The sequence below is a fragment of the Salminus brasiliensis genome, chromosome 14, assembly GCF_030463535.1.
Source record: "Salminus brasiliensis chromosome 14, fSalBra1.hap2, whole genome shotgun sequence".
NCBI lineage: Eukaryota > Metazoa > Chordata > Actinopteri > Characiformes > Bryconidae > Salminus > Salminus brasiliensis.
This window is the reverse complement of record NC_132891.1, coordinates 9,943,449-9,961,067: the sequence shown is the minus strand read 5'-3', so window position 1 is coordinate 9,961,067 and position 17,619 is coordinate 9,943,449. Positions and strand designations below refer to the sequence as shown.

The 17,619-nt window shown below is 42.3% G+C and overlaps 1 protein-coding gene across 1 annotated transcript in view; it reads right to left on the bottom strand.

Moving 5' to 3' along the window:
* Window positions 1–365: 365 nt before the first annotated feature.
* The window catches only part of LOC140577005 (microtubule cross-linking factor 2), a 19,017-nt gene continuing 1,763 nt past the window's right edge, over window positions 366–17,619 (bottom strand). Inside the window, exons 2-11 of the mRNA XM_072696762.1 lie at window positions 16,662–16,886; window positions 12,896–13,054; window positions 8,551–8,619; window positions 7,238–8,368; window positions 6,249–6,350; window positions 5,990–6,151; window positions 4,420–4,656; window positions 2,826–2,869; window positions 1,141–2,569; window positions 366–864 (exon numbers count right to left, since the gene is read on the bottom strand). Of these exons, the coding sequence (XP_072552863.1) occupies window positions 712–864; window positions 1,141–2,569; window positions 2,826–2,869; window positions 4,420–4,656; window positions 5,990–6,151; window positions 6,249–6,350; window positions 7,238–8,368; window positions 8,551–8,619; window positions 12,896–13,054; window positions 16,662–16,886 (3,711 nt within the window). The 3' untranslated portion in view covers window positions 366–711. The remainder of the gene's footprint in view (window positions 865–1,140; window positions 2,570–2,825; window positions 2,870–4,419; window positions 4,657–5,989; window positions 6,152–6,248; window positions 6,351–7,237; window positions 8,369–8,550; window positions 8,620–12,895; window positions 13,055–16,661; window positions 16,887–17,619) is intronic.

Here is a 17,619-nt window from a genome sequence, read left to right as displayed (position 1 = left end):
GTTTTAACCTGGCCAGGGGCATTACTTTCAGTTTAACTAATCAAATTACTAATCAGGACATGATAATTTATAAAATATAAAATAAAACAATAAAACAAACAAAACAGTGTGATTTTTAACATTTTTCCTTTTATTTACAGTTAACTGTTAAGCCATCTAACAGTATATGTCAGTATATATTTATTTATTTATTTATTTATTTATTTATTTATTGCCACTGTCACACATAAAACACTTGTATACCCAATGGTCATTTTACAGTAGAATTAAAAAAAAGTTTTATAAAGTAATCTGGGAGTTATTCTATGAATTTTTAATACAATATAAAGAACAACTGACTTCAGATAATGTCAAAAGTGTACAACAGCAAAAATTGAGTTTTTGCATGACAGTGATGCTAATATATATTAAACAGTATAAAAAGCCACTGGAAATGCAATATATCTTTCCCATACATTTTAATCATATCCATTTAAACCACTAAACCTAAACACTTTAATACAATCTCTCAAGTAAAGAAATCCAACAGCAGTCCACAATACACTTGGAAAAGGAGGACAGTGGTGGAGATAGCCAGTATATATTGTGTCATGGGTATTTTCCTCATCACGCTCCGACCTCTGCAAAGTCACTGCTCTAAGCTCATCTCCACCTCTCTAAAGAATCCTGTCAGCTGGGCAGTGGTATCAATATGCATGGCGACTCCGCCTGTTACTGAGGAATCGGATCCCGTTTCGCACCAGCTGCTGTGGGGCATTCATGTGGACGGAGTTTGCAGTGACCATGGACATGGCGAACGTTGGTGCGTGATGCTCGAGCAAAGCAGGATGCTAGAGTTCTTGAGCTGCAGTCACAAGAGCCGTCCTGCAGGAAAGGAAAGATTCAGTGTCAGGAAGCTACTGAGAGAAGGACAGTTACAGTTATAAGACAGTTAGAAGACAGTTATTTTAAGAGATAGCCAGATAGGAGTGTGTAACACCTAGAATTAGACACTAAACACTAATTTCCACACAATACTTACATAATAATCATATAATATAAACAATAATCATTTTATGATTATTTAATAATATTTTTATTATATTAATGCAGCTGAATCTCCCATTTTTATGAATTTGCTAGCCTCTACATACTACTCACCTCCAGAGTAACAGGACCAAGGCCCTTGTCCTTACTGATAGGTGTCTTGTTGGCCTGGCTTTGGCACTGACCCTGAGCTTGTAGCTGGCCGGTTCTTGGCTCATCCTTCTGACCCTGTTTCATAAACCTGCGATTAACAATTTTGGTTACGCTGTCACTCCGGACCAGTGGCACACCGGGAATGCGAGAAGGAGGTGCTTCTGCTTTCTTTACTCTTGCTGAACCGGCATGATCTCTGCGGACTGCTGGTGCTTTCTCACCTCCTGGGTTGGGTTTCTCTCCACGTCCACAAACATTACGGAAAAACTCTTGAACCAGACCATACTTATGGATCCCTGCAGACTTGCGGCCAGCGGGTTTATCGCTGCCTCCTCCGGACACTGAGCTGGGTCTGGGGGTGTTGGAACGACCCCAAGAAGAGGAACCCGAACTGCACTGAGAAATACTCCATAAACCACGCTCCCTAGATGTTCCCAGCTTGGAGGAAATGGCCAAAGATGATGAGGAGGACGACAAGGTAGATGAGGTAAAGGAAGTGGAAGAATTTGAGGAGTTTGAAGAAGAAGAGGTAGATAAAAATGGAGAGGAGGTGGAGTGTCTTCGTTGGAGTTTGGGTGAGGTAGAGCAAGGGGGGAGCCTCTCTGATGGCCCAGACATCCTCTCCAAGGAAACGGAGATTGGCTGGGCACGGCCAGATACGAATGAGGTGACCCTGGGGGACCAGTGTCTTCCTGCATACATGCTTCTGGGGCCCTCAGTCTGGAGACCCACGCTGTTCACTTGTGGCTGTGTATTGGTTTGGGTTCCTGTGCTGATCAGTCCCACAATATGGCTCCCAGAGTCCCTCCCTCTTCTCCTTTCTGGAGTGCTGGGGTGGGAAGATTGCAGGACACTGGCTGTCATTTCCTTCATGTCATCACTCATGTTTGCCGACACCTCCAAACTGAAGGCCAAGCAAGATGGAGAGGAAAGTCCATGAGTTTGGAAACCAGAAGAAGAGCTGGCTCTTACTGCATCAACAGGACCACGCTCTATTGCACTGTGGCATTCAAGCGGTAGAGTCCCAAGCCAGCTTTCATAAACAGTGGCTGAATCTCCATTGATATGCTGAGATGAAGATAGGTGGCAGTTTTGTCCTTGCCTATCACGAGGCTCCTCACACTCGGCCTGATGTACTGTCACGGCGCTGAGGTGGATTCTGCGTGCCGAAGGGGGACTGTAGTATATCCTCAGTGTGGTTCTCTCTGGAGCTGTGTGGCTTTTCTGAGCTGATTCCTGCTTTAGGTTCATATTAGGGAAGCTGGGAGGCATGAGGGGACAGTCCCAGGTCTTGCATGGATCTTCTGTGTCCATAAGAGCTGCCTCTCGATTGAGGTACAACCAGTTCTTGCTGGACAAACGTGCTGATTGGCCAATTTTAGGATTCGGCCTGTGAAGAAATTCATTTCTGTTAGTACTTGACCCTTTGATGGCTTCCGGACCCCATTTGAGTTCCCTGAGCAGTGGAGTAGATGAACTACAGGCCCAGTTATGAACAGAAGAGTAGTGGCAAAGGTAGAAGTTCATATAAATGCAGCCCACCCATAAATCAAAAAGCGTGATTTCAGAAATGTGTGAGGATACAAATATAAATGCTAGCCTGTGAAGCCCATGTGTTCAGATGTTACTACTGAGATAAAACTGACCTGTTGGTTTCTTCTCCTCTCAGTGGTGTCTTACATCCATGAGCCTGGGGACAGACAGGCATGACAAGAATGTATTTTAATGTTGTGGGCAGACTGGCAGCCTACGATATTAGAGTTTGTGTTAAGCAGTTTAGGCACAATAACTTGAGGAAAATGCCGGTCTTATTTAGGAAAAGTGTGTCAGGGAGTGAGGGATTACGGCCTGTGAAGTATGCAGGAGTGGGAGCAGAAACACTCAGAGATCAAGAAAAACATCTTGGATAAATTCCGAAGACACAGGCCTCATTTCACCCCAGCACAGTCACTGTAGTGTGTACAGCTGTATGTTGCCGTCATTTGCAACACCCAAGTTCTTTTTAAACAAAAAATAATAATAATAAAAAATAAAAATGCATGTCTGTGTCTCAGTTTTTTTAATGTCCTGTCATGTAATTCATAGTCACGTCCTTATTAATCTATTAAATTACTGTAGTGCTGTCTCCGGTCTGTGTGCTCTGGCTAAGCACTTCGAGGTCCTGATTGCAGTTGATGTCTGCGCTTTGCCCTACTGTACCGCAGTCCCAACAGAGGATTAGCCTAAATACCACCCTCACACATACGTGCCTAACTCCCTCGTTTCCTGAGCGACAGTTTGAAACATGGCCAATAGTTGAGTAGTATGCTGTTTTTTTATGCCTAATAATCACTGGTATTAAATATGCAAGTAGTGCTGGTATCACAACTACATATTCAAGGGAGAGGGAGTTCTGATGTTGTTGGTTTTGAGTGCAGCTCTCGAATCTTTGATTATATTAAACATTGTTTACTTCTCACTCTTTTTCTTTTTTTATTAAAAAAATCAAACTTTGTGTTGTTTATTTCCAGGCTTAAAGGGAACAAATCCTAGATTATTAGTGTGGCCTTTTGAACCCCACTATGTAGGCAAGATAAATACTCACGCTGTGGATCTTATTGATTATGAGATGTGTAATACACCTCAACTATAAAATAGTTCCTCTTCTAACATTTCCAATGCATTGTAAAATATGATTGTTCATATGTGGATATATTTAGTATTTATGTGACAAGTTATGTGTTCAATGAATAATCTATGACTGTTATATTGCCCATTGTTAAACAACTGCATTGCTTGGCGGAATATCTGTTCATTGCTATTATTAATAATAAAGAATTAAATTGTTCATTGACCACTAATGCATATTATCATATTATTTTTTTGTCAGACTTTTATAAAAGCAACAAGCCGCTCTAGATCTGTTACACTAACTTAATTGTGGTTAGGGGCTCTGAGTGGTCCAGCGGGCTAAGACTGCCACTATGACTCGAGGACCGCTGTTTCAAATCCTGGATCATGCTGCCTGTCAAAGTTGCCCGGTGGCGCTGCATCTGTGGCAGTTCGAAATGAGGTGTCGGGAGCATTACATGTGATGGGGGAGAGTACTAATGGGTGGGTTGGGTAATTGGCTAAAATATAAAATTGGGGAAGAAATTTGGGTAAAAAAAAGGCTGAAGATGAAAGAGAAACAACAGTTCTTGTGGCTTATTACTTTGTTATAAACATAGTTTAAGGGTTCAAACTAAGGAAATCTCTTACCTGGACATTTTTGTTCTGCTTATCCCAGTCCAGACGAGCCTGGTTCAGGTGTTTTAGAAGCTCCTGCCTCTCACAGTTCCGGTTCCGCTCACACACCTTCAGCTGTCGTGTCAAGTCCATTACGGCAGCATAGGACTCGGCTAAAAGGTGCTGAAGCTTCTCGACATGGTCCTTCTGCAGTGCCATCTTCAGTTCAGGAGAGCCTTTTGCACCTAGTCTTTCAGATGTACTCTCCAGCTGTGTGCGCAACACAAAAAAACGTAGACTAAAGGGACTGAGAGTACTCGAGTAAACCTCCAACTCCATTAAACAAACTCTGATATAAACTATCCTCAATCCTGCATGTCTTAACCGTAATTCATGCCATTGGGTTCAAGCTAACATTCCTTAAGAGCAACCAGTTCATGCATATGAGTGTAACATTAAATCTATAACCACTGCTTTGACTTCTACATTTAGCCTTCACCACCAACATAACCTAACCAAACAAATATGGCCTGTTTTAACTCTGGCTGCTAACCAACCTGTTCAGCGCAGCTGCATTCACAGTGGCATGGCTGCCCATTTCAAATAAACATGAGTGAGAAGAACTCATTGGGGGTAATAAAGCTCTCAGCTGTGGTAATGTGGACACCCCTTCTAATGTTCAGCTATTTTAAGTTGCAGCCATTGCTGACACAGCTGTGCAAATGCACATACACAGCTTATCTAGACCCCAAACCGAAGTATTGTCAATAGAATAGAAATTTCTGGAGCAGATAACAATGAACTGGCACCATGCTTAACTGGCACTATGTTTAATGCCACGTGTGAGCTAGAGGGTTACAAAGCCCCCCCAGCATTGAGCTGTGGAGCGGTGGAGCTGTGTTCTCTGGAATGACAGTGCTCCATCCAATACTTTTGGGATAAGTTAACATACTGGTAACTGAATGCAATCGAATCCTCACAGCAATGCTCTAAAATCTAGTAGGACCCGTTCTGTTGACAGTAGAGACAGGATAAACACTTTTTTAATACCCCTGATTTCGGAAGAAACAATAAATGAGCAGGTGTCCCAATACTTGTGTCCATATAGAGTGTCTTAGTCTACAGCTCAGTGACTAGGACAGCAGTCAGGGTTGGCTGAGCCCTGTAGTGATTCCATTTCCATTTCCATTTCCATTTATGGCATTTAGCTGACGCTCTAATCCAGAGCGACTTACAAGGTTACCTGTATTACAGAGGTGGGTCAGTGTAGTGTTAGGAGTCTTGCCCAAGGACTCTTATTGGTGTAGCGCAGCATAGTCACCCAGCCCGGGAATTAAACCCCAGTCTCCCACATGGTGTGGCAGCTCAGTGGCAGGTAGTGGTGTTATCTGTTGTGTTATCTGTTGTGCCACACCAACCACACCAATTTGTTTGCATTGTAATGCATGCTGGGTTATGAAGGGATTAATGGAAACTTACTGTATTTAACATCTATATAAAATTGTAAATTCAGTACTAGACTACAGAATCCTGCATAACACAATAAAGAACATGTTAAATGCTTGTTATAGGCTAGTTATGTGTAAATTTTCAGGTTCCTCACCCTGCCTATGAGGCTCTTGAGCTCTGTACATTCCACTATCCATGCTGCTTTAGCTTGTGCAAACTGTTCTGCAATGCGTTGGCTGGCTCGATATTCCTCCTGCAGCTCGAAGGCTAGATCCTGCAGGACTGCCTTTAGATCTGAGAGAAGAACACTGCTGACCTGCACAGACGAGAGCACACCTGAGTAATGATATGATGTACCTTACCAAAATGCTGTCAAAATGGTGGTCCCATTCATTCCCAATACTCATTCATACCTGTCTGGACTTTCCATGAGAGTTATTCTCTGCAGAGGGGCTGCAAATGTTTCTGGATGCCTGTAACTCTGCCTCGATTTGAAGATATTTCTGAAAGTCCATCTAAACATGTTAAGTTACAATTAGACAGCGCTCAGAAAAGTATTTCATTATTAAACACACTACAACTGGGTCTTCATAACCCAGTGTAATTTTAAACAACTGTGTTCATTGATATGCATGGAAATAATTTTACTTTTATCACCTTTTATATTTCATTTTTGTTTTCATGCCAATATGAGAAAAAATAACAAATGCAAAAGTCAGGTTATTATAGGCTGTGGCCAGTCGGCTGTGGTGGGAAATAGTAGCAGCAGTTAAAAGGTGGGACTTAAGCAGTTTGACCAACAGCTGCATGTAGATGCAGGTACATGTAGACCATTAGTGGCAGTGAGAAGACAGGACTTTTGCCTTTAAAGCTGTATACATATGCATGCTGAATAGCTAAGTCCAGAACTGAGCCCTATTCACTATATAGTGCGCTACTTTGTGGTTCTGCCAGATTTGCATTTTTGTGCACTGTAACAATCCCACAATGCAGCATAACATATAGTATACAAACAATGTACACTAAATGGACATGTAATAACATGGAATACCATATCCATCACATTGTTTGGTTTAAAAATTTGCATAACTTGAACCTTTCTGAGGAAGACAGTTTGTTTATGTGACGCACTCTGCAGTTGCACAGCAGTGATCTGATTCACATATCCGAAATCATTCACTACCTTGTTGAATTCAGTTACTTATAATAGTGATCTATAAAGTGATCTGACTTTTCGCATGTAGAGAAGAGTAAATAGGGCACAATTTCAGAGACAGCTAACGCAACTAAGTAGAAACATACGCTGCATTTTTTTACATCCCAGAAAAAAGGGCATGTCCAAGAAAAATAGGGTCACCATACTAAAAAGGCACAAACATATTAACTGCCTCACTGACTTTACCTCAAAAAGGCTCTTGTTCTCCCCCGTAGGTCTCTCTCCTTGGCGCCATTGCTGGAGAAACCAGCGTAGTTGCAGTGTGAGTAGCTCAAGACCGTCCTGGCTGCAGGTATGTTCAACACTGCCACTTAAAGCAGTTTCCTCAGCAGGACATTGCTGTGCTGCTTGTTTGTCAGCCTCCAACACCTCTTCTGTATTTATACTTTCACCACAGTCTGAAATGTTGCCTTTTGAATTGTGGTCAGTGGGTCTGGAATTCACAAGAACTTCCACTTTTGCAACTAGGGCCCATAACTGGGCCTGTAGCACCTCCAGTCCACTGGTCAGAGGACTCAACATGGGGTCCAAAAGCCATGGGTGGGTTTTGCACTGAGAATCAGTTTCTGTTTTGCTGAGGTAAGGAGAGCCAGAGATGAGATTATTGTTAGAGGTTGGGGAGAGGCCATTTTTTGCTGAGCCTGTTAACAACTGGATGGTTGATGTGACTAACACAGCTTGGTCACGAACCGCAAGGAGGGCCTCTAGGTCTTTCAGGCTAAGACTGCTTCCTGGCTCACTTTGGGCTTTTTTAGCACTCTCTGCACTTTCAGCACACTTCTCCAGGTCTTCAAGTGGGTCTCTTTCTCCACCTACTGGCCCCTCTCTGAGGATCTGGCTTACTGGACAGTCATCTGATGTAGCTGTCTCTTCAAACTTTGAACGTCCACCACACATCGCTCCATTAGCATCTCTGCTTACTCCCACGCAGACGGGAATAGCCAGACGCTCTCCCCCCACCTCCATCATTTCATCTTCGTCTACTTGGCCTCCTCCAGCTTTTTCCCGTATCTCGCTCATCTCTGCTCGCAGCCCCCGATTCTCCACTTCCAGCTCCACGATGCGACGGCTCAGCAGCGTGGCCTCCTCTTCCACCAGACGAAGATGAACCTTGACCTCTGCTTCACGGGTGTGGGCCGAGCTGGTGGTGCCTGCGGCGGCCTGAGACGAATCCACGTCACCGTAAAGCAGCCTGTACTTGGCCAGCTCCTCTCGCATGCTCTCACACTCCACAGCCATCTTAGTCAGCTTCTTGCACATGAGTGCTGACTCTTCTTTAGCAAAGTGGAGCTGGCATTTCAGATCTTCACTATCTTCCTGTAAAACAGACATGTTTTACTTTTAGATCCATTCAAAGAAGCAGATAGAAAATACAGCAATGAAAGAGACTGGACTTTAAAAGGACATCGGCTTTGTGAAAGCTGGACTGAATAGCAAATTAAATGCCAGCTCAGTGCAATCATGACATACCATCCTGAAAAAGCATCATTTGTATTCACCTGTGGAGCGGGCTTCTTCTCATACTTGCTGGCTGTTGATCTCAGGCTTGATCTCCTTTTAAGAGAATTCTGTGGAAACACAGATAGTATTGATGCGTAACTGGGATGCACTGCTAATTTATTTTTATTAACTTATTATTCATAAGTTGCACTATGTAATGGTTCTACTGAGGAGACTCCAGCTCCTTTTTCACTTACAACCTGAAATCATGCTTAACACACAGTGAAGCAAATACCACTGATTATCTGGTTACACTGGCAGCTGCAGGATAAAGGGGGTGGGATCTACATATTAGGCAGCAAGTGAACAGTCATTTCTTGAGGTTGATGTGCTGGATGCAGGTAATATGGGAAAGCGTACAGACCTGAGCTACTTTGATAAGGGTCAAATTGTGATGGTCAGATGACTGGGTCAGAGCTTCTCCGAAACGAAAGGTCTTGTGGGGTGTTCCTGGTATGGGCTACAAGGAAGGGCAACCTATGAACCTGAGGTATGAGGGTAGTGAGGGCTACCCCGTCTGGTCCGATCCCACAGCTACTGTAGCACAGATTGCTGAAATGGTTAATGAAGGCTATGTCTTGTGAAGTTCTTGACTCAACAGGTCAAAAGCTGTTTTGGTGCCACGAGGGGGACCTACATGATTATGCGATATAATGCCTAAATATGAGAGCTTTTTTTACACTGGATCTTTGGTCCTCCCAGAACTGTCTGCTGATGAGGCATTCCCAGAGGTCAGTGGGTGAGGCAAAGTGGCATCTTTAGCCATCATTACATCAGCCACTTCCCGTTTTCCGTGGTGTCTGTGCAATGTTAGTGCTACAGCCTCATACAGCTGGCAGACAGCTGTTAAAACTAAAAAAAAATAATTATTACTGGAGCTAAAATTTTCAAATCCTTCAAATGTACACCAGTCATGGTTATTGTCTTATGCTATAGGCTACAATACAATAGTGACAAATTTTCTTCAGAAATGTGCAAAAAACTTTTCTTTTACCAACTTAAATACACGTACAATTTCCAAATACCTCCATGGAAATGTCGCTATTTCAGCTCTGTACTTTGCAGTCTTGTCAATATTTCCACATGTTTCTCAGCTGTTTTTCCTTGTAATTTTCCTGCATTTTCTAATTTTAATCATGAATTTGCCTTAATGTATGCCTGCCAGCCTGCCTGTGTTTTAACACCTGCCTGCTGTGAAGACTGTAACTGTTGCTCCTCTGCAACATGCAATCTCCCCCCTTCTATCCATTTTCATGAATAAATAAACTCCTTTATACCACAATCCGCATACAGCACATTTTTATTTAGTTCAATTAATGCACACCAATTGTGCATACAATGCCCACTCACTCACATTCACTCCAGACCCTGTATGCATTACTACAGGCAAAGCATGCATGCCGCTCTGAATATGAGAGGAATGCTAGCTAGTGTCAGTCTCACTGTCTGCTCTCTGTCTGACTTATAGCCTGGGTTTAGGCAGCTCTAAGAAGCACAAACTGCTCCGGATGTGACATTCCCAGCGGACATGCATTACAAAAATAGCACCACTGACCCAAACTCGGCTCTAGAATAATTATTTGTGCCACAGAATTATGTGCTAAGCATCTTACTGACAGTTCTTGAGTACATTCAAAACTGTAATTAAAGAGCCAATAAGCAACATTTCTGCATTCACTTATGATGTTTGTGTGGGTTTATACACCAAATCAGTCTGCTTTCCAACTTTCTTTAGAAATTCTCTTAGAATTGAACAGGCTTTCTGTGCCTTTAAGATTGATATATGTAAATGAGCTCTGGTCAGATTGGCTTATTGGCTGCCCTTTTGGCTAAATAAACAGACACTTGTAAATGTGTTTCGTTTTTGAATCACAAACATGATTCATTCAAAATGGGCTTTGTTGTGGTTGGTTGGTTGGTGGACTGGAGAGTGGTTTGTACATTTAAAAAAAATGTTTATATTAAACTTTTATTACAGATTATGCATGTTTTTTACATTTTTGGCATTTAGCTAACATTCAAATCCAGAGTGTGTATTACATAGGTGGGCAAATATAATGTTAGGAGTCATGCCCAAGGAACCAGAGTCTCCCACGTGGTGTGGCAGCTCACAGGCAGCTAGTGGTGTTATCTGTTGTGCCACATCAACCACTTCCATGAAATGGGCTCTTTAATTTATAGAATAAGCAGATTCACCAATAACCAGTTCAGAGTTAATGCCAACAGTGGTTGTTGTAGCGGAAACAAATGACCCTGACCACAAATCATTGTGCTTTTGTAGGGGAATGTGAGCCAACAATCAGTCGTAACTTGCCTAGGGCCATGTCTTCATCTTGTGGGTGGTTTTATTGATTATGTCTCTGTGTTTAGTGTAGAGCTAGATAATCTGGTTGTGGGTGATTTGCTCTGTTCATGAGGATCAGAGCAGGGCAGCAGCTGTTGGAGATGAACGGGCTGAGCTGAGCTGTAGCTATCCGCCTCTAAGCACAGAATCCTGGATTAAAGTGACCGCATGCCGCGGGGCAACGCCGTTACAGGGTCCCTGGCCTCGGCAGGCAATCAGGAGTGAATTATTAGTAAAGTTATTAGTCATGTTGCGTAGATGAATCCTTTTAGAAGAAGTCGTATGAGGTTTTAAGGAGGAATTCAAATATGTGAAGTCCTTTGCCTGTTTAAAGAGACATTTATATGCACTAGGTAAAAGCAAGGCATGGCCCACATTTAGCAACATGCTAGCCATCATACAACCAGTGGGGGACGGTAAAGAACCTCTTGTGTAGCTTTATTTATAGGACGTTGCACAGCCTCCATAACCTCTTTCCTCTCTCTCTCTCTCTGTCTCTCCCTTTTTCCCCTCCTTCTACCTCGATCTATCTTCTCGCTTTCCTTCCCTGCACCCACAGGCGAGAATGACAGCTGTGCCTTGAATTCTACTCCTCAGATCTCATACTGCTGTGCTTTGCCCGAACAGTCAGCTGTTGGTCACGCCCATCATACACATAGCTGGGGTCAAGGTCAGACTGAAACCCAAACCCACTGTGAGAGGACGAGGCTGTTGGGTCACTAAAGGACACAAACTTTAGGGGAACGTTAAAACTACTGCTTAGTTAGTAGATATTAAGGATTAGAATGGAAGACTGATTATTTAATGGGCTAAAGAAGTTGATTGTTAGACTTTAAGAGTAGTGCTGCTATTTCTAGCTCATTTGACAGCTCAGCAAACATAGAAGAGACCTCTTAACTACCAGGTCTGTTACGCTGACTAGCCTGGTGCTGAGTGGGGAGGCCTTCCTACCCACCTAGAAAGAGCTAACCAACATGAATATAACCTCGACATGAATATATGTGACGGTAACTCTGACAGCTGATGATATAGCCTATTTTATCTAATTTTATATGGTCAAAAACTGGTATATGGTCACCTTTCTTCACCTCAAACAGCAGAAACTCACAGAAAGTCTTACATAATATTAATATTGCAGTGTAAGGAGAGCTTTCCACCATAGCAGTTTACATTCATATTCACTGTCTATTCTGTATCATCTCTTTTTTTGCGATGAAATTATTCAGTGTAATGCTTGCCAGCACAGGCATCTAAAGAGTGGAACATCACAGCATCACAACATCAACTAACATTCAGTCTTACTGAGCACAATCTATACATTATATGGACAAAAGTATTGGGACATATGCTTATTCATTATTTCCTCTGAAATCAAGGGTATTAAAGCATAGTTTTTGATTTTGATTGCATTTAACAACAAGAGCGTTAGTGAGGTCAGAATGTTGGATGATCATCACCTCACCTTATCCACAACTCCCCAACTCATCCCAAAAGTATTGAATGGAGCACTATCATCCCAGAGAACACATTTCCACTGCTCCACAGCTTAAGGCTGGTTTTGAATGAGGCACAATACAGGGCACCCTTATATAACAGGTTTTATCCCTCTGACCCATGCCCGGCATTAGGCATGGTGCCAATAGGTTCATGTTTATCTGCTCCAGAGAGTCCTATTCTATTGGCAGTACTTCTCCACAGGGACTAGGCAAGCTGTGTGTTTGCATTTGTACATCTGTATCAGCAATGCATGCACCTTAAAGTAGATCAATGCATTCATTGGATTATTTTAAATGAACTGATGAAAAGGTAGAATGTGTATTATGCAAGTCACAGTTCTGTTAACTTTGTTGGGTGCACTCAAATGACTTTTTAACAACTATTCAAGTCCTACTGTGCTTGTTTTGATTAATGACAAGTACTGGAACTGCTCATCCATGAGATGTCATGCATAAGAGCTTTTGCTCAAAGCTGTGTGTTCAGCTAGGGTTCAATGTCTGTACCTCTCTGGGTTTGTCTATCTCTGCTTGTAGGACCTGCTTGGCCACCTCCAGATCCTGCAGCCGCTCACGCAGCCCCTCATTCTCCCACTCCAACCGAGAACTCTTCTTCTGAATGGCCTCCAGCTCACTGTGCAGCCGAAGGGAGACGCTTTTTGCTACCTGAAAGAACAGTATTTGGACATAATTAGATCAAAGTACACCATGAATCACCCATCAGGCAAAACATTCATTACAACTGAACGCTCATCACCTCGGGCAGCTGGGATTTATTTTTTATTTTGCTCCCTTGGGACATTAGACTTAAATGGGCTTTATTCAAAGCAGTGCTCACTTACAAAGCATTTATGATCATAAAATGTTACAAGAAGGGACGAGATATATCCAGTGGCAATATCCAGAGCATATTCAGGGTGCATGTGATTACAATACGATCTCACAGGATTGTTGCTGGTTTTATTCAAGGGGAACATTAACTCCTAGAGGTGGTGAGCTACAGTATTCCTTTCTTTTTGTTATTCTATCTCCATCTTATTTTGATTGCATTTAACAACAAGAGCGTTAGTGAGGTCAGAATGTTGGATGATCATCACCTCACCTCATCCACAACTCCCCAACTCATCCCAAAAGTATTGAATGGAGCACTAGGACTTGGAGGGACTGAGATAAGTGATGATCTTTAAAGGCCAAGCTGCAGGAATCACCTCTGTGGTGATCTGAAGGGCTTGTGAGAGCTCTGGGATGCTGAATATTCTCTCCTTTACACACACACACACTGCCCCAGTTTGCCCAAAACACACTGAGGGTATCTATTTCTCCCACATGCCTCTAAAATAGACCAGTCATGGGTATGCCTGCAGTGATCACAGACAGCTGCTTCGAGACTTCCTCCACTGATGCTCCTGGCCACAGTTCTTGACACAAATATACCCTCTCTCTCACACACACACACACTTAAAAAGGCGTACCCACTTGTGCATTTGGTCACCAACATACAGATTACTCTAGGTAACACATCCTCTCTAACAGTGACAACATTGTTGTTTGCCATTGCGTAACGATATAGCACGTCTTAGAAAACAGCGCAGCTGATCTGTAAATAGATAGGATGCACTCAGATGCCTAGTTTTGATCACTGACAGTGGTATCCACAAAGGACAGCAGATGACAGACCCCCTAAAGAGAGTGAAACAGCTTTAAAGGGCCCATATCCTAAATGTTTCCATTTATGATGTTCATCTGGATTGTGTCATCTGTCCATTTTTAGCTTATTTTTATTCTGTAAACATAAAAGGCTGTTTTTGTTTCAGGACCTTTAATATATGTAAAATATCTCTGTTCTGATTGGCTGCCCTGTATTCTATCTCATGAAAAGCCCATTCCAGGCAGAAGCACTCTACGTAAATCCACAGTAAATGGGCGGGGAACAGCTTGACACGCTGAATACGGTCTATATAGAGGTGTTGTGTTTTGTGACAATTCAAAACAGGCTGTTTTTGTTTCCAAACCTTTACGACTGATTTATTTACATGATCCCTGCTTTGATGGGCTGCCCTGTAGTTATTCTAATGCAAAAAACTATCCAGGCAGAAACACTCTATTTAATTTCACAGGAAACAGGCAGAGCTAAACTCCTGTAAGAGGCTGAAAAGAAAATATGTAGAGGTGTTGGTATTTGTGATGTCAGAAAAAGAGTACATTCACAACAGAACAAACGTTTAAGACTGATATATGTAAATGATCTGTGCTTTGAATGGCTGTATGCTTTCATATGCAAAAAAACATGGGCAAAACACAACATTTAACTTGTTAACAGAGTAAATGGGCAGAGCTGTAAGCTGCTGTAAGCGGACGAGGCTAAATTGAATATATGTAAGTAGAGTTGTTGGTTTTTGTCAAAAACAACTAATTCAAAACATGTTTTTGCTGTAGTTTCATATATAGACTTTATGGACTGTTTTTTTTTTTAACATCCATAACCATTTTGTCCATGATATAGGTCCTTAACATTCCAATACACTGTTCCAAATGTTCAGATGGACAGCGTATTGCAATCCTCACACACCTCTAAAACTGTATTAACATAATTTAATCAGCATAGCTTCATTTACCGAACAAAACACACCCAAGAGTCATGGGTTTATGCTTACAAAGGATAAACAAGAGCATGGGGAATTTGTTGCATAGCATGGGGCAATGTTCAAGGGAAGCACACATTGATGTGGGTTACCCCTGCTGTGTTGATTGGCTTTTAATGGCTGTAACGTTCCTGCACAACTCTCTTCCCCTGATTGGCTGATGAGTTTAAACCAAAAAATGCTTGTGTTGTGAGTGGTCTGCCACAAAACAGCAGCTGGCAAGCACAGCACTCTGGATTTTTTCCCTCCATTTTACCGTAAAAGATAATTGGACCACCTCCAGAAAAGAAAGCCTCTCGCTACACACACAGTCATGACATCTTAAGCAAGTCTGTATAAACTCGGATGCCCTCTCTGTATAAACTCCTTGACTAATGCTCCTGAAATGTTATCACAGCCACACTCTTCAGGAGGGTTTTTAGTAGTGCGGTTTTAAGCGTAAGAGGGCACCAGAAAGACAGAATTGCACAATGTGAACTGAATCACTGAACTCTGATTCATATATTGAGCTTCAAATAACACTTAGTTGGTGCAGTGTTGTGTAATCTCAGCACACATCCTGGACTAATGAGGGTCATGTATGGCATCTGTCATAGTTTTTCCTTACACACACACCACTGTCAGAGTAACAGTCAGCCATTAAATTGCCAGGTAGGGTAAAAGGAAAACCTATACGGTCTTAAACAGTGAAAGTAAAAGACATAATGAGAAGGAACGCTTGATCCTTCCCATAAATGACACTGAGCACCATGACTCATGGTTACTCTAAATAATAAAGCTTCTTAAATAGTTGTTGGCTTGGGGAAAACCCTTAATTGTTATAGAACCCATACATTAGGTGGAGGTTTGATCTTTAAAGAGGTTGCAGACACTAGCATTTATAAAAAGGGTCCTACATTGAACGACTGGGAAGAAAAATAGCACATAAGCAGGCACGCAAGAACCACAATGGTAAAGAACGGTTTGATGAAAAATCAGCCTTCTTATTCTTTAGTTTAGAAAGGGGGAATGCTAGGCTAACGTTGCTAATAATCACTGGACTTACACTATCACCAATCTCATCTTGATAGACATATGTCCAAAAATGTCTCTTAACCACTTAACACACAAAGGCACTCAGTAACTACAGCCCCATGTTGGACTATTCTTTGGTAATAGGGGTTAACCCACCCAAAGCACATCCAGATCTGCTTCACACAGACCAATAACGGCATGACTTACTTTGCTCTTTACTGAGATGAAATTGGTGACAGTCCAAGCCTGTTGTGTGTTAGCAACTTTATCTTAGCATCACCCATTGTAAACTAGAAAAGCACACTTCTGATAATAATCATGTCTTGAATGATGAGTTGCATCTGGGGTAAGTGATCCATTATACTAATTTGACTTTCCATCCAACTTTTCCTTTAAACCATGCTTTTTCATGAAGACACTCTCCAAAAAAGCGCATAATCGGTGGGCTGGTACACTATAGGGGTTCTCCAATGGTTCTTTGTGGCAGAGGTTTTATATCGAACCACAGCAATCCAAAGAACCATTTGAAACCAAATGCAAACTCTTGTGTAAATAAGAGTTTTTTTTTATACAAAAAAACCCTCTTGTATATGGTTCTTTAAAGCATAGCCACTAACCCTGACATCGTGCTCCAGAGTACGGATAAGCTCCCCGTCCACGTGGCCGGTTTGAGCAACGCGCAGGCTGCGTCTCTCTGCCTTGCGGAGCCGGTACTGCAGGATGCGACAGGTCTTGTTGGCCTGGTCCAGCTGTTGCCTGAGCTCCTGTAGCTGGTACACGTCCTCCTCCATGTATATGTCCCTCATCTCCAGCATCTCAGAGCGCAGTTCCTCCAGCTCATTCTGAACGAACAGCATAAACAACACAGTTGGAGTATCCATAGCCAGAGCAATGACACGAATATGTCCAAACATTGCCTGGCATTATCATCAGCCCTCTTTGATGGACGTTGTGAATTATCCCGGGTCAAGACACTGGAAATCAGAAATGGCCGAAACGGTGATGACACTTTTAGTTCCCTAAATGACCTTTTAATAGACGGCTCTTTGGAGAAAACACTTGTGATTGAGGTACACTATACGTCCAAATGTTTGTGGACACCCCTTCTAAAGATATGCATTCAGGTACTCTGTAAAGAAGCATTGCCAGTACAACAGAACATAAACCTATTGGTACCATGCCTAATGCTAGGCATGGGCTAGATGAGTATAAAGCCCCCCCAGCATTGCGCTGTGGAGCAGTGGAACTGTGCGCTCTATCCAATATTTTTCATACTAATACTCTTGTTGCTGAATGCAATCAAATCCTCACAGCAATGCTCCAAAATCTAGTAAAAAGCCTTACCTGGACAGTGGAGACAGTTATTCCAACAAAAGCAGGATTACGTCTTTTTTTTTAAACTCTTGATTTCAGAAGAAAGAATGAATGAACTGGTGTCCCAATACTTTTGTCCATATAGTGTATGTGTGTTGGTAGAATCATAATGAGTTAAAGAACGCCCACATCATAAAAACGTGTAGGCACATTTTTAATTTCTATACAGAGTACAGTGTTCTTCACACTCACAGTTTGCTT